The 22376-nt window shown below is 39.5% G+C and overlaps 1 protein-coding gene and 1 long non-coding RNA gene across 6 annotated transcripts in view; one reads left to right on the top strand and one right to left on the bottom strand.

Moving 5' to 3' along the window:
- Positions 1 to 22376, top strand: part of ENOX1 (ecto-NOX disulfide-thiol exchanger 1) — a 582538-nt gene that overhangs the window by 322644 nt on the left and 237518 nt on the right. For 3 of the 5 annotated variants that reach the window (XM_073013850.1, XM_037986747.2, XM_037986745.2), the window contains one exon: positions 5817 to 5963. The exons of the other annotated variants lie outside the window; for them this stretch is intronic. In XM_073013850.1, the coding sequence (XP_072869951.1) occupies positions 5876 to 5963 (88 nt within the window). In that variant the 5' untranslated portion in view covers positions 5817 to 5875. The remainder of the gene's footprint in view (positions 1 to 5816; positions 5964 to 22376) is intronic. 5 annotated transcript variants of the gene reach the window in all.
- LOC140710907 (uncharacterized) lies at positions 935 to 13114 on the bottom strand. The gene is made up of 4 exons (XR_012092072.1): positions 12635 to 13114; positions 5611 to 5654; positions 1986 to 1999; positions 935 to 1508 (listed from the first exon to the last, which is right to left on the bottom strand). It is a non-coding gene; the product is annotated as an uncharacterized lncRNA (long non-coding RNA).

The following is a 22376-nucleotide window of genomic DNA, read 5'->3' as shown; positions in this document are numbered from 1 at the left end:
CCTATTACTGACACACTTATTACTTGGATACCCCAGAGGTGGTTTTGGATAAATTTCCCCTTGAGAGGAAGTGGGGTTTCTGATAGAATTTTTAATGAAAAAAATAGAAACAGAACACTTTAAAACCTTAGCAGCCTTGAGGGGAAAGAGACATACCAAGAGAAAAAGGGAAAACATTGCAATAGGTTCTCATAGAATTTCTGCAGTTAAGATGAAGGAGGGGGATTATGGCATGTAATTAATTAAAGAACATCAACATATTCATTCACTTTTATCTCTGTTATGTAGGTAAATTAAGGATAATTTTGTAACATAAGAAGGCATGGAGCAAAAATCCCAAACTTGTAAATGTAATTAACTAAACAATAAGCCCCTTGAGGATAATTTTTTCTTGTTGTTGTTTTTGGGTGTTTTTTATTTTTTGTTTTTTTGAGACGGAGTCTCGCTCTGTCGCCCAGGCTGTAGTGCAGTGGCACGATCTCCGCTCACTGCAAGCTCCGCCTTCCGGGTTCAAGAGATTCTCCTGCCTCAGCCTCCTGAGTAGCTGGGACCACAGGCGCGCACCACCATGCCCAGCTAATTTTTTTGTAGTCTTAGTGGAGATGGGGTTTCACCGTGTTGGTCAGGCTGGCCTCAGACTCCTGACTTCATGATCCACCCGTCTCGGCCTCCCAAAGTGCTGGGATTATAGGTGGGAGCCACCGCACCCAGCTGAGGATAGTTATTTTTACAAAGAAAAACCAAAGCGTTATTGACAGCTACATGGAAAATTACTGACAGAACTAACCTATGGCTCCAAGATCATTTTCTGGTAGGATCTTTGGCCCTTTTCCTACTACACATCCTTTTAGTCCCAGTGACATTTAGCATAGTACCCTCCTTTCAGATAAAAATAAGTGTTAGATTGATAGAAAAATGAAAGTGTTTTGCTAACAAAAATACTTTTAGCAGTTTGTTGTATAACTATAGCATTAAAATTTTTTCATCATGAATGTCCATTTGAGTTTTATGCTGATGATATGGTAGAGTCCTGCAACCTAAGGATTAACTTATCTCAGTTATTTTCTGTTTTGATTGATCACTGGGTAGCCAGTCTGACCACTACATAGTTCATTCATGTTACTTATTGATTGCCAAAATTGCCAGAGGTACCCCGGTCATTTAACTGTCTTTATAATCAAATCAAATCCACTACGCAGCAATTCAGTCGATGGTTTGATGTTCATCTGTCTAAAATGTTGATGGTACCACATAGGGACAAGATATTAAGCTATACTTAAAAACTAGCTCATTTCATTGAAATCATAGTAGATTTTTCTCCCATTCTAAAATTTGTATGCTGCTATTGGAGAAAGTATCAATCAATAAAAATTATAACATATTCTGTTTTCCTTTTCTTCCTTAAAACATTTAGCTGAAGTTGTAGAAACTCAGAGAAACATATGTTAGAGTGGGAAGTTGCAGATCAACTCATCCAGTCTTTTCTAGAGTATGTCAATAAATATTACCTGAAACAAAAGAAAAAAGGGGGAGGGTCTGTAGTCAAGTAAGTTTGTATAATGGAAGGTAAAACAAAATGGGACCGATGCCTTGAATATACTCATGTGTGTTTCAGAGCTTTAAGAATGGGGGAGGGGGAGGCATGAGATGATCGAGGTATGTTTCAAAATCATCTAACCACAGAACTCTTTGTCATGAACACTTGGAGGGACTTCATCTAGTCTCCTAATTTTGTAGTTAAACAAATAGAATTCCAAAGGGGTCAAGAAACTGATTGATTTTGGGACAAATACTTTCTTTTATTGTTTTTGTCCAGTCCTCCCTTTCCCCTACTTATATAAAAGTAGATATCAATATATTGATTTTCTTAATATAATCAATATATCAATATAATCAATATAATGATTTTCTTAATTTTCTATAAGAGCTCTGCACACGCCTTTTCAGTGGCTATTTGATGCGTTGCTTCCAGGTGACCAGCTTACCAGTGATGTGATGCCTAAAAATGGAAATGAAAAACTAGTCACTTGGAAAAGATGTACTTTTAAAGGGCTTAAGATTTCAATATCATCTCATATTCTGATTTGAATAGCTTTTTTTAAATTGGGTAGCTACAATATGCTAGGTTCTTTATATGCATTGTATGATTTAATTCTCATAAAATCCTGCAAAATAGAGAATATGTCAATTTTCCTATTGGGGAGTTTATTTAGTAAATGGAAGGGGGGGGATTTAAAATAAGGTCAGTCTGACTGTAAAGTTGAGCATCTTGTTAAGCTCAAACATATGATGATGGCTACATTGGAAGTGATGTTGTTGACAACATAGTTAACTTTTTTTAAAAAGTTGTTGGTCCACAATTGAGTATGACAGAGGATAGAGGACTACATAATTTGAGGTAGACAAATTTATAAGAAATATAATCAGGAAAATAAACATACATTCAAGTAAAAGGATTACCTGCAAGCAGACATAAATTTCTTTGGGAGATGAGGGGAGGAATACACACATATATACCTTGGTACATACATATATGCATACATTCTTGAGCCAAAAAGTAGATATATTCAGAGCGATAAGGGTCAGTATATAGTTAAAAGTTGATCTGGACATGTAATTGTGAGAATTTATTATATGATAGGTTTTATTGCAGGCTGTACTGCTTTTCATATGCATTTTGTGTACATTCTGTTGAATGATAAAATGTAGTTTGACCATTAACATTCAATGACATAAATTCCTTAACTGCCTTCCAAATCAGTGATCATTGTTTGGAATTATCTTAAAGTCAGATGATTTTCTGAAATTTTTCCTGTTACTTAGTGAACGTACATAGCTTTTCTTAGTATAGGTATTTAGTTGGGCCAGTCTTCCTGCTGTTCTATTTTAAAATGTTTTATGTCTGTTTCCTTTTTCTTCTTCCCCCCTCCCTCCCTTTCTCCTTTCTTTCTTCCCTCCTCCTTATATTCTTCCTTCCTTCCTTTTGATAAGTTGATGTGCGTCTACCTCAAATTGATTATTTGTCCAAACTTCTGCAGCCAAGATAACAAAATGTTGTTATCTGGATAAAGATAAAATTTATGGAAAGTCAACTTGACTTTGCCTGATAATCCCTAAAAAATAACAAAGAAGTAAAATGATTTTGTCAATACCCTCCTTAAAAGTAGTTGTGAGGTGGTTAGTAGTTGATTTCAGGTAACTCATAAAGTTCTCTGGACGAACAAACTAGACCAAAACAAAATACATAAGTACATATAACTACAAAATAAAATGTATAACACTAGAAACTTCTGGTTTTATTAGATTGAACACATGCTTTCATATATTCCTGTTCCAGAAATCTCACTAAAATTACTCTCACTAAAATTAATAAAGAATAAAAAATAAATCTCACTAAAATTAGTAAATAATAAAAAATAAATCTCACTGAAATTAGTAAGGAATTTTAAAAAACAAGGGGAGGGGGGAGGGATAGCATTAGGAGATATACCTAATGTAAATGACGAGTTAATGAGTGCAGCACACCAACATGACACGTGTATACATATGTAACAAACCTGCATGTTGTGCATATGTACCCTAGAACTTAAAGTATAATAAAAAATAAAAATAAATAAAAACGGCTGGGCGCAGTGACTCACGCCTGTAATCCCAGCACTTTGGGAGGCTGAGGCGGGTGGATCACAAGTTCAGGAGATCAAGACCAGCCTGGCTAACACGGTGAAACCCATCTCTACTAAAAATACAAAAAACTTAGCCAGGTGTGGTGGCCGACGCCTGTAGTCCCAGCTACTCCAGCTGGGAGGCGGAGCTTGCAGTGAGCCGAGATCGGGCTACTACACCCCAGCCTGGGTGACAGAGGGAGACTCCGTCTCCAAAAAACAACAACAAAAAAAACCCATAAAGCAGGGACACAAAGCAAATGAGACAGAACAAACAGAGGAGAGGCTACTGAACGTGAGATGTCAGGCAATTTGTGGAAGACGGCAGTGATGGAGGAGGAATAGCTGAGGTGCATTGAGCGAAGTCTTCACATTCATGCACGGGTCGCTGCGGAGGCTTTGGAGTCTTGAGACTGGAAAAAGGAGAATCGATTGCCAGGAGCTTCAGAGCAGCATAGTATATGGAGTAGTTAGGCCCTGCCCTCCCTAGCTCACACTGCCACTACCAATTCCCCATCCCTGTGTGAAGCATCAGGGATAGTCTTAGGCTACATTGAATCAGAGATACTCTGGACTCAGGGATTAGGCCCAGGAGAGAAGATGAAACTCCACCAAAAGAACAGGTGAAACCCTCCTGGACTATTCCCTGACGTAGCTCCCAGGGAACCTACAGCTAGGGACTGGCTCCTTAGGCAAGGGTTTGGAGATTCTTATCTGCAGAAATTCAGTCCAGAAAACGACTGATTGGCAGAGTCCCTGTTGAAATGGTAAGATTCCCCACTCTGTTACCTCAGAGGGATGCCAGTCAAGGAAAAAGCACACCCTGTCTACACTCAGGGTTTCCCTTGGAAACTGGACCCAATGTTTTTAAATATAAATGAATTATTTGTTTCATATATAATATATATATGAAATAAATATATATATTTCTTAAATATAAATGAGTAATGAAGGGCCACCCGATATCTGAGGCTATCCACTGACATAAAATATAGAATAAAATATAGAGATCAAAACAGAGAAAGGGTCTAAAGGGGCTCAGAGAAGATACAGATATTTCAGGAAGCAAATGAAAAGCTTTTAAAAACCTATAGTAACTTCAGAAAGATGAGAGACACTGTTGTATATATAAAATAAAAAGTATTCTGTAGAACAGGAACAATTAGAAAATAAGAAGGAGGTATTGGAAATTAAACGTGTAGAAGAATATGAAATGATTCAGAGGTATAGAAGTGAAACTTTCTAGAAAGTAGATAGTCCAAACGTTTTCACACTGCTGATAAAGACACACCCAAGATTGAATAATTTATTTAAAAAAGAGGTTTAATGGACTTACAGTTTCACATGGCTGGGGAGGCCTCATAATCATGGCAGAAAGCAAGGAAAGAACAAAGTCACATCTTACATGGTGGCAGGCAAAGAGAGAATGAGAAGCAAGCAAAAGGGATTTCCCCTTATAAAACTGTCAGATCTCATGAGACTTATTCACTCCCATGAGAACAGTATGGGGGAAACCACCCCCCATGACTCAAGTATCTCCCACTGGGTCCCTCCCATAACACATGGAAATTATGGGAGCTACAATTTAAGATGAGATTTGGATGGGAACACAGCCAAACCATATTAGATGGAGATGGGGTGAGGTGAGAAATGTAGTGGATTAATCCACGAGGTTCCACATTTTACCATAGGCATGCCAGAAGGAGAAAACAAGAAAAAAATGGTTCAGAGACAAGTACTAAGGAATAATAGAAGAAGAATTGTCAAAATGGAACAATGCTGTTTTCCAGATTTTGAGACACTATAAAGTGCCCAAAATGATGGGTAAGAAAAGATTCTCATTAGCTCATTAGGGTTCTTTACTCTGAGACTTCAGAATACCAGGATTAAAGAGAAGATTCCAAAACATTCCAGAGGAGTAACACAGGTCACATGTAAAAGATCATACTTGGTAAAAAGAATAGTAGTGGCCTGAGACTGCAAGACTGGAAGCTAGAAGACAATGAAGTACAGCCTAAAAATTTTGAGGGAAAATTACACTTTACTTAAAATTCAATTACAAGTTTAACTCACAAACAAGTATGAGAGTAGCATTAAGACATTTTCAGACACACAAGGTCTCAACAAATTCACCTCCCATGTACCTTTTCTCAGGAAGCTACTAGAGAATGTGCTCTACAAAAATGAGGATGTAAACCAACAAAGAGGAAACCATGGGATCCAGGAAACGGGGGCTCCAACACAGGAGAGAGGCACAGGGATTTCGCAAGATGGTGTTAAAAAGAAGTCCCAGGACAACAGGTGGGCAGCTGGCCTGGAAAACCCCTAGACCAGAGGGGCTGGACGGGAGGCTCCTCCAGGGAAAAAGAGATCCGGTAGCCTAACCAGTGGGCTAATTGTGTAAAAAAAAAAAAAAAATTGGTTTCAATATAAGTTCTGTAGTTATTTTGGATAGTTCATGAACAGTTAATGATAGATACACAAAAGAGGTAAGCAAAAGAAAAGACAACACCAGGAAAAATAAGATGTTGAACAACATCAAACACATACTCTTTTACTACTTGTCTCAGTAGTAAACAATATTATATGGTCATAGTAAGGTAAACTAGAATATCAGTTTAACCCCAAGTTGCTATTTAACCCACTGGAAAGATTAGGGAAGAAAACTTGGGAGCATGTGATAGTATCAGAGTGCTAAATTTTCCTCATTCTGCGTAGTAGTAAGACAGGTAATCTCTAAAAATGATAACTTAATAAATATTAGTATACACACAGTACTTAAGTATAGGGATAGCATAGTTAAAAGTGGTTTCCTCTCCCATGGTGAAATTCAACCTCCTAGTTACAGTTGCTGGACAGTGCTAGTTTTCCTGTGCTGGACAAGACTATAGATTAACCAAACCAAAAACAATTGGTTGCAGCGAAAGTCTTACCTATGTAATCTGGAAAATAAACATCTTTCATAATAAAAGCAAAAAAACAAACAAAAAAAGCTTCCCTTGAGAAGTAGGAAGGGGGAGTGGTAGGCAAAGTGGGGGAAGGGAGTATTCTTTTTTGATTATAGACCTTGTATTACTATTCACCTTTTTAAACTATGGGCATATATTACTTTAACAAATGCTAAGCTGATTTTTAAAAATTACTGGAAAAAGAAGTAGAAATTATAAAACCAACATGCACAATGCTCCCCTACCCCCACCAAATAAAGCAAAAACAAAAGAGGAAGAAACTGATGGTAATTTTTTAATCTTTTAAAAATTTATCTATTTTTAGATATCTCGTTTATCTATCTCATATCTAATAGCAAAGTAGGACTCAGGACCCTCTGCCAGTCTTACCCCAGTCAACATTTCCTGTCATCTACACCTACTCCCCACATTCTTTAAGCTAAACAGGGCTACTTCATGTTTCCTATATAACACCTATATTTTCCTTTATCTGGGCCTTTGCTTGTAGTGCAACTATTGTTCACCTTCCATTCACACATATTCCTAACACACACACTCACATACACTTATCCTTTACCAAGGTCCCCTTGTAGCACCTTCATCCCTTGCACACTTCCCTACCTGTTTACATGTTAGCTCTAAAAGCTCTCTGGGGGATCTTTGAGGGACCCCGGATAATAGTATTCTCCCCTTTTTTTTCATTTCTGCTGTATTGCCTTTAACACCAGAGGACAAGAACCATATTGCACTGGTATTTGTTCCTCCTATAGTGCCAGGCAGAGTGCTGGCATATTCCAGGGATCGCCTCAGATATTAATCAATTGGATAAATTAATCTTCCATTAAAGGTGAAATCCACTCTGTCATATGGCCCAGTGCTACACATCTCTATCTGCAAAAGTAAACATCACTAGGATGTATGGCTTTTTGGTTTTGTTTTAAGGAAGCTCATGTGCTTTCCTCCTAAGCATGGAGAGCATGCACAGAACCCAGAGGGTAAACTGCGCCCTAAAAGTTTGCTTATACTTCCTTCGTGGGGAATGTGGAAAGGTTGTAAGTTTTTATTGGACTCTGCAAGGTGACAGGTAGCTTGGCACTGATGTTGCTGTGGGAAGGATGTCACTGTTGGACTCTGCAAGGTGACAGGTAGCTTGGCACTGATGTTGCTGTGGGAAGGATGTCACTTAGGTCTCCAACTGAAGAATCACCTACATCTGACCCTGGGCCTGGTGGACAACAGCACAGCCTAAGATATGGCAGGAAAATGGAAACCCTGTCATGAGGCCAGAACAGGAAAGTAAAAAAGGAAGTCCACAAATCCTCAATGATAATAGCAAGCGTAGCACAGCTGGGACGTTCATTCATAGCTTCCCATGCTTAGTTTAGGTTTCCTTCTATTTAATCAGGCTTTATACCACAAGCCCCAAGTCTCTTTTATAACCATTCAAATGATCATCTAACAGACTATAACAGGATTAATCTAAAACATCCGCCTATGGAAATAACAAAAGCCCAGCAATATTATGACACATGCAAACAATGGAGTGCAATGGAGACTTTAAAAAGAATAAGGTAGGGGGCCGGGCGCGGTGGCTCAAGCCTGTAATCCCAGCACTTTGGGAGGCCGAGATGGGCGGATCACGAGGTCAGGAGATCGAGACCATCGTGGCTAACACGGTGAAACCCCATCTCTACTAAAAAAATACAAAAAACTAGCCGGGCGAGGTGGCGGGTGCCTGTAGTCCCAGCTACTCGGGAGGCTGAGGCAGGAGAATGGCGTAAACCCAGGAGGCGGAGCTTGCAGTGAGCTGAGATCTGGCCACTGCACCCCAGCCTGGGTGACAGAGCCAGACTCCATCTCAAAAAAAAAAAAAAAAAAAAAAAAGAATAAGGTAGGCTGGGGCGGTGGCTCATGCCTGTAATCCCAACGCTTTGGGAGGATGAGGTGGGTGGATCACTTGAGGTCAGCAGTTTGAGACCAACCTGGTCAACATAGGGAAACCCAATCTCTACTAAAAATACAAAAATTAGCCAGGCGTGGTGGCGGGCACCTCTAATCTCAGCTACCCGGGAGGCTGAGGCAGGAAAAGGGCTTGAACCCAGGAGACAGAGGTTGCAGTGAGCCGAGATCATGCCACTGCACTCCATCCTGGGTGACAGAGAGAGACTCCATCTCAAAATAAATAGATAGATACAATGATAGACTGGATAGAGAAAATGTAGCACATATGCACCATGGAATACTATGCAGCCATAAAAAAAGATGAGTTCATGTTCTTTGCAGGGACATGGATGAAGCCGGAAACTATCATCCTCAGTGAACTAACACAAGAACAGAAAACCAAACACTGCATGTTCTCACTCATAAGTGGGAGCTCAACAGTTAGAACACATGGACACAGGGAGGGGAACATCACACACTGGGGCCTGTTGGGGGTTGGGGGGCAAGGGGAGGGAGAGCATTAGGAGAAATACCTAATGTAGATGACGGATTGATGGGTGCAGCAAACCACCATGGCACATGTATACCTATGTAACAAACCTGCACTTCTGCACATGTATCCCAGAACTTAAAGTATAATTTTAAAAAAGAAAGAGAGAGAGAGAGAGAGAGAGAGAGAGAGAGAAAGAAAGAAAGAAAGAAAGAAAGAAAGAAAGAAAGAAAGAAAGAAAAAAGAGAAAAGAAAGAAAGAAAGAAATCTGTAAGCCCTGAGAGAGAGAGAGAGAGAGAGAGAGAGAGAGAGAGAGAGAGAGAGAAAGAAAGAAAGAAAGAAAGAAAGAAAGAAAGAAAGAAAAAGAAAAAAGAGAAAAGAGAAAAGAAAGAAAGAAATCTGTAAGCCCTGCTGTGGTGAAGCATTTAATACATACTGTTAAAGGAAAAAGTAAGTGTGGAATAGGATTACCTCCTTCAGGTCTCTACTCAACTGTCACCTTTCCAGTGAGGCCTTCCTTAACTACTGAATTCGTACTTGAAAACATTTTGTCCCGTCTCCCCTTTTTCTCCATTAGCATTTATCCCCATCTGACATAATCGATAACTTATTTGTTTGTGATATTATCTTCATATTGGCATATAATGTACACAAGGGATTTTGTCTGTTTTATTTACTGCTTTTCCCCAAGTGCCTAGAATAACCAAATGAATGAATTTATATGAGAAACGTTTATGATTTGCATAGAAACAGTTCTGGAAGGCTATACAAACTTCACAGTAGTTGTCTGTGAGCAGTAGAAGTAGGAGACTAGGAGCAAGACTCACTTTTTCTTGTATATATATTACCATGTACATGTATGTATCTTTTTAAAATAAAAACACTGGTTTTATAGGGAATCCCATTTAAAGTGTTTTGTGAAGGCTGTGATAAAATAATAACTTATTAATAAACACCATTTACTTCTAATTGTGGGATAATCAATAGCATTCTGAATTTCTCTTCTTTCCAGAAGTCAAGTTATAAATGGGCCACTATTCAAGTTCATGGGCTTTATATTTTATGAAGCCTTTACTAACAGACTTTTTATTTTCCATCAGAGCAGTGCCATGTGTACTTACATTGTGGTGGGGGAAAGTTGGATTTTTAGGCCAGATAACATTTATATCTTCTGCCTTTTAACTAAATGACCTAGAGCAGGTTACTTAACCAGCCTGCGTTCCCTTACCTATAAAATTGGGATAATTTTCCCACTAGCAAAGGCTGCCCTTAAAGCAAAACAAGACCAAATCTATATGTTCAATGCCTTGCAGCGTCTGGTTCAAGGTAGGACTCGGTATGTAAGATCCTTCCCCTTTCCTGACAGAAGATGAGCCAGAGAGAAGACCTTTAGTGATATTTTCCCTTCTAACTACTCAAAATGTGGTCCCAACATCACCAAGAAGTTTATGAGAAATGCAAAGTCTCAACCTTTACCTAATTTAATGAGTCAGAATCTGCAGTTTAACAAAATACCTGGGTGATCCCTGTGGACAGTCAAGTTTGAAAAGCTCTGTTTTCAGGTTTCTTATAGCAGTGTTTCAGACAGGCTTCTATTAATCATGTTGTTGCTGTTTTAAAAATTTCTATATTTTACAATGCTTTGACATCTTGGGGCCTTGTGGACTTGGGATGCTCAACCTTCCAGGGTCAGCTGATTCCTAGAGACAGTAAATGTCTTGCCTGTGAGCTCACCTTTGATATTCAAGCCAACCAATCCTGAGTCCATGCCACTACCTGCTTCCTTTTATCAGGCTCCTGCGATCCAGAACACTATTTACCTGCCCTGAATCACTCCAGGGCCAGGTACTGCATGACTAGGAACCCCCCCTATACCACAGAGCCTGCTGAAATTACTCAGATTAGCTGTCCTAAAGCTGCTTTACTCTGTCTTGCCTGTTCTTTCCATGGAAACCATAATAAAGGCCCTTGCCCACATTTTCCCCTTCTTTCCTCTGCCTCCTATTGACCCTGGTGGCCCAGTATGGTCTGACATGCCTGCTTTTCTTGGGAACTGTGACAAACTGTCCTCGCAATGGCAGTCACCTCCTGATCTGTTGGCCTCGTCGTACCTGAATAAAACCAAAACCCCAGGTACATTTTTTTAAAAAACTGCCCTTGTAAGCTTCTTAGTTGAACTCTTCCTGCCATCTGCCACCCCCCACTTCACCTTGCAAATTTAAGGTTTATTTGGAGAGGTGTGAGGGTGTCCAGCAGAGCCCGATTTTCTGGCTGGGGATGGCCAACAAGCCAAAATCCATGAGGATACTAAGCTACCTCATCAGCCGGAACTTACTTTTAAATAAAGATGATCAGGGATAACCACACAGAAGGCTGTAAATCTGCTTAATATCGTATGACTATATTGAATGCCAATAATACTCCTTAAGCACAAGCTTTGAACACTTCCAAACTTGCTATTACAAATGATCAATTTTTGCTCATTAGCTATTACAAATGATTCCATTGCTATTACAATGATTCCATTACCTCCGAGGTAATGGAACCATTTGAATCGAAACAAACTTATTTACGGTATTCTGAAATGTCAAAAACAAGTGAAAACCTGCCATTCCATCCTTTCATCTTTCACTGTGGCCTCTTAATATGCTTTAGAGAGAAGTAACTCCTGCCAGGGAGCAGCTATTATGTTACCAAGCAGCTTCCCTTCCCTTCCCACATTTGCGTTTACCTGTTGTCTCTTTGGTTGTAGAAAGAATCTTGATATATGGAAGTGAGCTGACTGAAGCTGAGGTTAATAAAAGCAAGTGTTAAAAGAACATAAAAGGGACTTTTCTCTCTGTGACTCAAACAAAAAAAAACAAATACAATAAGAAGTATCTATTTTAAAAGTATTTCATGTTTGTTAGGGAAGACTGTGAGAATTGAAGATATGAACTTTTGCCTTATGAAAGTTATTTTACTACAGTTTTATTAAGAAATTAAAATGTGTTTAACACCTTTTCATTCAAAATATTAGAAAAGGAAACTTTCCACTGATTGTTTTATGATCATCAGTTTTGTTTCCATAAGAAATACACCCATTTATTATTACCTTAAAAAGAAACTGCAGGTAGCAGGATTTTGCTCCCCATAACTGGCCCTGTCAGATTGAACATTACTGCCCAAGCAGTGGATAAAATGTGACTTGCAGCCTGCATGAATCACAGTGTCCCCTGAAACCGCTTGTTTCTAGGAGGGATTTTGTTTGATCGCTCCTTGACCCTTTTCCAAGAAACCTAATTTGCCCAAGGGAGTCTCACACTGGAAAACAGTGTTTGCGTCTGCTTAGGGAAATGTGCCTGAAATAATGACTTATTTAGAACTGAGAACAGAATGGAATGGAACGGATTGATAAGCCAGTTTGAGCAGGCAGAGAGCGACTTGGGCCTCTCAACTCTTATAAAAGGAGCTCAGCAGCGAAGCACTTTGCCTACACTGTATCTGGCAAGGCCCATCTTCATTCAACAAACATTGTCTCTGTGAACTCTGTGCAAAATTCTTACTCTTAGAAATGCCTTAAGGCACGCCATTTCATTTTAAGTTTCACTGACACTTCTAAGATGGTGCGGATTTCTCGATTCAGCCCTGCAGACCCCAGTGTAGAAATTGCTCTCCAAGGTATGTTACCCGTTTTAAACTCAGTCGCGTCCGTTTAGATGGCTGCAGAATGCTTGTTGGTGGTGATGCTGCTCGGAGTTCAAGTACTTTCTTGGCTGCCAGGAGAGTTGGCGAGTGTACTGGTGCATGGATTACCCAAAGAGGGGGCTTGACTCAGCTTCTTTCTCACTTACTGAACTGAAAATGAACCAGCAGTCAAAAGTAGGGAGGTGACTTCTCATCTAGAGGAATGAAGAATGAGTTGAGGTAAAAAAGGGGAAAAAAAGCAAAGAAAGAACTTTACCACTGGATTGCTCTTTGTGCTGCTGCATTTCCTGTTTCTTTTGCCTTTTCTTTTTTCTCTTCACTTTTCTGCCAATAAAATATAGTCGATTTGTCTTATCACTATAGCCTCAAGGCTAGTCACTCTTTGAAATGGCAACAGTTTAAACAAAAATGCTCTTAAATTTTTAAAACCTGGAGCTAAGTTGGTCTTCGTCTTAATCTTTCTTTGCCGTTTGAAGTTTTTTAAAAAATTAAACCATTGACGATATTTAAACTGGCAAGGCTAAGCTTAAACAAAGTCCTATTTAGGTACAGTGGCAATGAGAGTTTACCTTTTTTATTTTTAATTTAAATCTGTCTTTGCACAATTAGCAAATTATTAAATGACCTCTCCTGCAAAGTCTGCAAGCAATTGCCTGTTCCAGCTAATAAGAGAACATGTTTTACAAGGTTCATGTTGATTAATTGACAAATGCTGATAAAATCAAAGCAGCGGGAAAATGCAGTGCACCAGGCGCAGCATAAATTACTTCTGTTCAATAATGTTTCCAGTGGCTATACATTTATGGCTTACCTTTCAGTAAATATTACTGTCTTAATTGAAACATCCATTGTAGAAATTTATCCCTGAAGATGATCGTCAGGAGCCACAGCTAGGACTAAACATTTCTATATCTGTGTATGCTTTTCTGCTCAATTAAAGACATTGATTGCTGTGAACATTTTAAAGATGAATGCCTTATATTTTGTATGAAAGGAACACAAACACATTTTAATATACTTGGAAAATCATACACTCTTGATTGACCTCAGTGTTCTCTACGTTTCTGATAGCTTCAACAATAAATACAAGATATAACTTCGAAACCACTAGCCTCACACCAATCCATCAGCTGTTATGGCGGCTATGAAGGTCTCCGTTAGAAGGACTATAGCTGGCTGTTTTATGCTCGTGTATGTTTCCAGCATCGGAGATGCTTGGCCAGACCCAGATTTCTCCTTTTGCATATGAATGAGTAAAAAAGATGTCAAAAAGATCTCCTGCATCCTGGATGAAACCCAAAGGTCCAGAGAATTCCAGTAGAGGGGGAATGTAAGTCAGGGCACAGACTATCTTGCAGGGTTCCTAACCCTCTCCTGTTGTGGTCCATGTCCATCTGATAGACTCCCATACTATAGTGCCTTAAGGACACCTTGGCATGTAAATTTAGGGGCCCAACCAAGCTGATCCTTCAGTGTAGACATCCTAAGATGTCCTGCTCATCCACACTCCTGGGAAAGTAGATATCCTCCACAAAGTGACATTGACATACTTTTCTCAACAAAGTCTTTTCAGTTCAACAAATATACATCAAACCTACTATATGTCAGGCACTGTGCTGGGCCCTTGGGATATACACATGAATCAGACAGTTTATCCAGAAGAAGCTTACAATAGGCAATCATATCTCTGAACATTTGCAACAGGTTATTTAAAAAGACATCTTTCTATAATTTGCCAATTTTTTGAGCTCCTGTTGTGTACTTGGCATTGCTCTAGGTGTTCAAGAAATATTCTGGATGTTTTCTTTCTTTGGTATTAATCAGAGGCCACTGTTCTCATGGCCCTCTAAGGCGAATGTCATTTGCCAGTGTTCTGTTTGAGCTACCGCACTTGCTGATTGCCAGTTCATGTCGCTGATTGCCAGTACTCAAGATTATCGCAGCTGCCAGACCTGGATTGAGATTAGGGTTTGACTAGTAGGACAGGATTGACCAGAGAGTCTCATTCTAAACTTTAGTCAAAGAGTACTCTGCCCCCAGGATGAGCATGAAGACTGTGAAATAGGAATATGGGATTGTTGGATGAGGGAGTTAAGGGCAATTTGAGGCATGTGAGAACCACGCTGATTTGGGGATGTGGATCACAGTAGAGACAGATTAAACTGGCAAGCCAAGGCTGAAGGTTGGGCAGAAGTTAGATGGGGCTTATAAACAGGAGAATTCCAAGTATTTGACTAGAAGGTAAGCCCAGAAGGCAGAATAGCCATGGAGGGCATAGAGAGGCAGCCAGTTAGGAGAGACCAACGGAGGTTTACAAGCGGGTGAGTTAAAGCCGTAGGCCCATTAGGCATTTAAGCATTCTAGGAGATAAGGAGCCACTAGGATGTACTCAACCGTCAGGAAACTCAGGTTTAAGAAGAAAAGAAAAACGGAAATCTTTGCCACTGAAAATTCTGGTAATCTAGGCCACAAAGCTCTGAGCAAGTGGCAGTGTGATGAAGAATTTGAGTCCAGGCTCATTTTGTTCTCTCAGCCCAGACATCATTAAGACAGTGCCTGGCATGCTATAGTCACTCCACAAATATTCCACTGACCTGGGTTCCAAAAGGGAGGTAGATTCCAAAATGAGGTCATTTTTATATGGCAGTAGACAAATTAAATTGTCTTGGCACTTAATGAAAAAAAAAGGCACAGGACAAACACACAAGAAGGAAGATGATCAGTTGCTTCAAAGATGCCTGCATTGTCTTAGTATTTACATTTGTTCCCTCCCTTGATTTCCTTTCTTGTTGGATGGAATTTAGGAAGAAGGGGGACAGACTACTGTGGAACCTGGAAAGTTCTAAGAGTGTGTGGTTAGCTATTACCGAGATTGGAGATGTTTTCCTCATGGGAGCTTTCAGAAAGAAAGCAATGAAAAGGGAAGGCTGAAGTGATTAAACCCTGCAGAACTCCCAGGTTTATGTCTGTGATGATTTCAGTGAGGAGCCAGAGCTTAGCTGAATTGCTTGCGTCACACCCAGAATCTCTTCTTATCTCCCATCAGGAAGGGGCTGCCTGATGACCTCCATCCCCAGGAGGCTCTTTTGCTTTTGGTGACAGCTGCCAGTAAAACTAATAGGAAAGATCGTTCCATGAGCCCTTGGTAATGGTCCTATTGTGCTGGTGTTGTACATCACACATAAAAGTTGTAAAACACAGTCTTTTTAAAAAATGCCCTCTTTTACAAAGTTGGGTCATTGAGATCCAACAAAAACCACCTGGGCAGCATCCATACCCTTCAATAGCCATTCAGAGCCCCCAAGCCAGGAAAGACCTGAGCGCCATTCCTCATTCTGCAGTCCTGGACCATGTTCCCTGTTTTAACACTAGATGGGGCATTGTTGTTATTACAGTGGCTTTTTTTAAAAAAAGGAAATGTATAAGACCCAGAAAGAAGAAAGCATTTCTCTAGAACATAATATTGTTCTATAGAATCAGAGAGCACTGGAGCAGAAAACAGCCAGGAAAAGAGTACAGTCCAGTTCTTGCTTCTCATTCTTACTTGAGAAAACTGTGACCAGCCCAAGTTCACATAGCAGGTCAGTGGCAGACCCAGAACTGGAAGCCGGAACCCACGTCACCCTAGCCCAGGGCAGCCCCTGCCCCCTGCCTCATGGCCACATGCCCAGGGAAGAGGTGTGGGTGGCACATGGATCCAACAAACCATCTTCTTTTATACAGAGAATAATAAAAGAGTGAAATCCCCAAGGCTTGTCCTCCTACAACTTGGCTCTGTATGTAGATGACTCAAAGAAAGGTGAACAATGAACACAATTCACTGTTTGTACATCTCTTACACACATTTTTTAAATGCCAGTATGAATGAATTAACTTGACTTTTTTAAAATGTGAATAAATGAAATATGTTTCTAGCTAACTTAAGAATTTGAAATTCTGGTTTAGTTAGGCACTGTGAAACAGGTCACCGTCTGTCGTCTTGGTCTTCCCAGCCATTTACTGGTCATCTTCACTTGAGCCATTGTCACCCCTGGCCTTTTCCTAGAACCCAACTGAAGACAAGGGAAGTCCCAGAACTTTTTTCTCTCTCCACGTCCACCCAGGGGACCTTGCTTTTCTACCCTTCCTTTGCCCTCTGTGAAAGAAGTAGAATATGAAGGCTGCAGCTCAGCCTTCACCTGCACTCACACCAGTGTGATTAAATTATTGAAAGAAAATGATCTGCTCTCCTTGCTCTCCTTGCTTCTGACTAACAGGTCCCAGCTCAGAGCAAAATCTGCAGACCCTGTAATTGATAGGCCTGGCAGACTCTGTTTTAGCAGACTCTTTCTTAAGAAGGTTAAGGCCTGTGTTTTCAGCAGACTGAAAAGGGGTGCTATTGCAGTCTGCTTAAAACACTTTTGCTTTTTCTCAGTTCACTGGTAGCCCTCCCCCCTCACAGGCTTACAGTGCTAATTCTTTTTTTTTTTTTTTTTTTTTTTGAGAGGGAGTCTTGCTCTGTCGCCCAGGCTGGGGTGCAGTGGCCAGATCTCAGCTCACTGCAAGCTCCGCCTCCCGGGTTCACGCTATTCTCCTGCCTCAGCCTCCCGAGTAGCTGGGACTACAGGCGCCCGCCACCTCGCCCGGCTAGTTTTTTGTATTTTTTAGTAGAACGGGGTTTCACCGGGTTAGCCAGGATGGTCTCGATCTCCTGACCTTGTGATCTGCCCGTCTCGGCCTCCCAAAGTGCTGGGATTACAGGCTTGAGCCACCGCACCCGGCCTACAGTGCTAATTCTAATCTTTAGTTCAGTTACTGCAGCATTCTCACTTTCTCTGTATCTACCAAAGTACTTCACATCCTCTTCTTACTACCTGTACTTCCTAAACAGCTAGGGTCCTTGGGAGAAGAACACGCTAGTCATAAAGAAACAATCTAGATGGTAATTTTTGCTTCATGTTAGACATTGCACACTTAAACCTTTTTGAAGTAAAACACTTTTAAAAGTCCATTCTGAAAAGCTTGGCATGTGTGGATAATTGATTTTTTCTTCACTTGGAATGCCTCTCCTCTGCCTGGTCTGATCTTGTTCATCCTTTACAACCAGCTCAAATGTCACCTCCTCGGGTGAGCTTCCACTCTCCCTAAGTGCAGGTTGCCTTCCAGGATCCTCACTCTTTACTCGGTGCTGCCAGAGCCTCTTATTCCTACCACAAGAATATACCAGTTATCTCAAATACATTACAACTGGTTATATACGTGTCTGTCCAGCCAGCACAGTTGTGGACTCCTTAACAAGAGGGACAGTGGATGGTGCCTGATTCATCTTGCATCACGCAGGCGGAGCATAGTAGATGATGTGCATTGAGACTTCTATGCATATTTATGGAATTAAGTCAAGTTATGTCAGCGCCAGTTCTTTTAATATAAGGATTCTGAGCTTTTGGAAGGTGGATCATGTAAAAGAGTAATTTAAAATAGCCTTCTGAAATTTCCTAAAGACATTTCCTGAAGATTTAAAAATTTTTATATTCTTATTTTTAATGTGAACATGTTATATAAAATCAGCCATATATTACTATGTGAAAACATTTACTATGTATATGGGGACACTGGTCATTTATTTGCTCCCCACATCTGAATTGGACAGAATTTTGGTCAGAGATTCTCTTTGCTGTATACAAAAGATTTATACTAGAAACGTGTGTAAATCTAATGTCTGTAAATAAAAGTGTGTGTGAAAATGCACTAAGGGAGCTGTTTATGGAAAACATTTTTCCAAGTGAATAGTATTTATATAAAAGGATCATTTCTGAACTTATCAGAGAATGTGCCTTTTATAGAGTAGTATTTTTCCCAGAATGATAAAGGCACTTCTATATTCCAGTCAAAATTCTCCTGGCATTAATTTTGTTTTTCCACAGTATATTTAAAACACTGGACTTACTCTTAGGAAGATTTTTAATTTATACAACACATATTCTAAAGTTGATAACTCCTCTTACTGTCATCAAATTTGTATGTATTGTGTATTATTTCTCATCCCATTAATAAAAAATGACTTGCGTGGGCATTTAATGATTTTAACACAAATATTATTTGAAAGAATCAGTATATTATACGCTTGATTGGCAAGAAGCACTGAGGGCTGATGTGAACGCTGACACAGAGCCGGGGTATAGAAAAGGACCCTAGGCATAAATCTCAGTGAAACACTTATTGTCCAAAGAACCAAAAATGTTGTGCTTGGAACTGAAGTTTTTATATGAGTTTTATTTAAATGTTTCCATTTTCATTTTTTCCAGATTGGCCAAATTCAGAGCAAGGCACGGGGTAGGGTAGTGTGGGTTTGGGGATATTGTCATTGGTGAGTGACTGTCCGTGTCTCTGTGCATTCAGAATGCAGCGTCACTGCTGCCTCTTGCCCTATCTTCCAGTGGTGGGCACAGCAGAGGTCTTTTAATAATGCATTCACTAAGTTGAAAAATAATATTCTTGGCTCTGGAACTACATATTTAACACATTCTCAGGCTATGCCATATGGAAAGCCTAGTGCTTTTGGACTGAGGTTCTGCCGTGCATAAATAAAACACTTGAGTGTTGACCTTTTCCAGTAAACAATACTAGAAATGTTGAGTACCTTTAAAATTCAAATGCAGGTTTTAAAATGTGTTCTCATTTTCATGGGCAGCTGAGACCAGCCTGCACTAATACCCAGCTAATCTGGGGGCTGTGAAGAGCTGGGGAATCAGTCCGACTCGGCTCCTCTGTGCTTGTTTTAGCTCCATGTGCAGAGGCTCTGGGGCCCTGGTCTGTTCAATTCTCCCTACATGTAGGCGTTTTAATTTCCCAGGAGATCTGTCTCGTGTCTGGGCATTTGTATGGTGAGCATCAAATATGGACCCACGTATATGCCTTCACCCAATTTTAATTAAGTGGTAAAACTGATCTTTATTTATTAGAATTTTGTTTCAAACCCCAGCATCCCTCCTTCTACCTGTACCTTTAAAAACATTTCTATTGGCTTAAAAAAAAAAAAAAAAAAAAAAAGTGTCTTTTCTTGCTCCTAAAAAAAAAAAATAAGGAGAAAACCTCCACTTCATTGTGGGATCTTGTCCAACTTTTATTACTGGTTCTTGGGATCACAACATGTAGAGTGGGAGTAGCTGGCTGGAGATTGCATTTACCCAAAGATGATGATTACCAGCAGACCCGCAGTACTGCCTTGGGGCAGGTAGGTTCTAGGGCAGGACCTCCAGGTGGGAGAACTGTATCTGACCTATTCCACTGAATTAAAACTTAAAATCTGTTTAGAAACAGGCTGGTCATTCTAGCCTAGAGCATCTAGTAGTAGTCCTAGGTTAATGAACGTGTTTTAGAATCATGTTTCCTTTCTCTTTGCTTCAAATGGCCCCTCTCCCTTTGTTTTACTCCTCCTGTCTTTTTTCCTGTCTGAACGATGGAAGTGACCATGATCATTCCAACAATTCGAGCTGAGATACTGATTTATAAAAACATACACCCCTTGTAAGAAATGACATGTGTATTTAGCTTAGTATAATGTAATTTCAATCAGTTAACTGAAGTCATTAGTTAATAAGGAATTTTTTTTTTCTTATAAGTCTTGGGGGAAATTGCAGCTAATTTGAAAACAACTTCGCATCATAACACTGAGTTAATGGATGCAACATGGAATCATTCCAATTTCTTAAGCCTATATTTGTACATCCAATAGTATGTAATGACTACTGATCTTACATTAGAAAGATCAGAAATCAATAGGACAGATCTTCAGTCTTTTTTTGTCTTTCATGACTGTGACATTTTTGAAGCATGCTGGTTATCTTATAGAATATCCTTGATTTGGGTTTGTCTGATGTTCTCTCATGATTAAATTGAGGTTATAAAATTTTGGCAAGAATGCCACAGAGGTGGTATAACCTTCTCAAGTGTATTAAACATATCATGTCAACGTGTCTTATTACTGCCTGTTTGATAACATCAATTGAAACAATGTTTTCTCCAGTTAGCCGAGTTATATCATTAATCAAAACATAGTATTCTTGTATCATTCTTATGATTGAGGTTCATATTTAGTATTTTTAAAAATACACTTTTATAAATATGTATAAATTTTCCTAGATAAAATGATACTTCAGTGATTCATAGTATAATTAACACTTTTCATAGCATTCTAGTTTTAGGCATTCATCTAAGGTTGCTCTTATTTTTAGTTTTCCAATTGGTAAAGTACAGTTTTTATGGAAACTACCTGAGATGATACATGAGAAAGTGCTAGCAGATAGTAATTGCTTGGCAAATTTTAGGTAAAGTAGAATTCTGATTTTGGTAATTTTTGTGTTAAAAAAAAATCACATTCAATCTCAGGGCAGTAAAATATCTTAAAAAATGTCATGAGTTATCTACATATTGTAGTAAGCACTGTCAGCAAATGTTTAACTTGGAACCTAAAAACACTGCAATAATCACAATTAATACGGAGATTTATAACATTTCTGGCTCTTCAAGTTAGCTACTTGTTTCTTCTTTAATTGCCCTGCTAAAAGACACTTTAAATTTATCAATAATTCATCTTTTCATTCATTTAGTGGTTTTTTATCTAACTGTTAGAATTGATCATTAGATATAAATGACAGGAAAGCTCTAGATTTATCAGACTCCAAGGTTCAGGCTTCTGAGATCTATTAATGGATAAGGAACAGGAACAAGGTTTAGCTTCTATTTCTCAGGCTAAACCTCTGTGCCTAATTCACCCTTTGTAGACATGTATTCCCTATTTTTAATTTTGTGTGCTGATGGAAGGGGCTGTCTCACATAACATCAAAGTTCTGGGAGTCAGAGCATTTCCTCGAGGTAAAAAAAAAAAAATCTAAACATGTTTTGCCTATAGCTGTATGCTTTTGATTATTTCTGCAACCGTTTTCTGAATCTATAATACACTCACGGACATACCTATAGGCATATTGAAAATAATGCATTATGGCTTAAAATGTTTCACCAGAAAAATCTGGCTCATTGCTCATTTATTGACTGAACATGTATGTTTTGCTAGGTCAGTGCTTATATATACGATAGTGAACAAAAGAAACAGAATGCCTGCTTTCATGGAACGCCAGTCTAGTAGGAGCGATAGACATTGAGAAACAAGTAAATGAAAAATATGTAAAAGCACACAAAAAATGTTAAAGAACGAGTTGCTCTAAGAAAGGATGTTCATCAATAATGTAAAAAATATAAGAAAAGATTGAATTTCAAGTGAGTCCTGTGATCTCTCAGCCAGTGTTCTCTCTGCAGGTTGAAGCCAGGAACACTGTAACATCACATTTGTGAACCCTTAAGGTTAGAAGATAGGAAGGCCAGGGACCGTGACTCATGCCTGTAATCCCAGCACTTTGGGAGGCCGAGGTGGGCAGATCACAAGGTCAGGAGTTTGAGACCAGCCTGACCAACATGGTGAAACCCCGTCTCTACTAAAAATACAAAAATTAGCCAGGCATGGTGGCTGAGGTGAGAGAATCACTTGAACCTGGGAGGCAGAGGTTGCACTGAGCTGAGATCTCACCATTGCACTCCAGCCTGGGTGACAGAGCGAGACTCCGTCTCAAAAAAAAAAAAGTGATTAAAAAAAAAAAAATTAGCCAGGTGTGA

Source organism: Chlorocebus sabaeus, chromosome 3, assembly GCF_047675955.1.
Source record: "Chlorocebus sabaeus isolate Y175 chromosome 3, mChlSab1.0.hap1, whole genome shotgun sequence".
NCBI lineage: Eukaryota > Metazoa > Chordata > Mammalia > Primates > Cercopithecidae > Chlorocebus > Chlorocebus sabaeus.
Note: the sequence above shows the minus strand (reverse complement) of the source record. Positions and strands in the feature narration are given on the sequence as shown.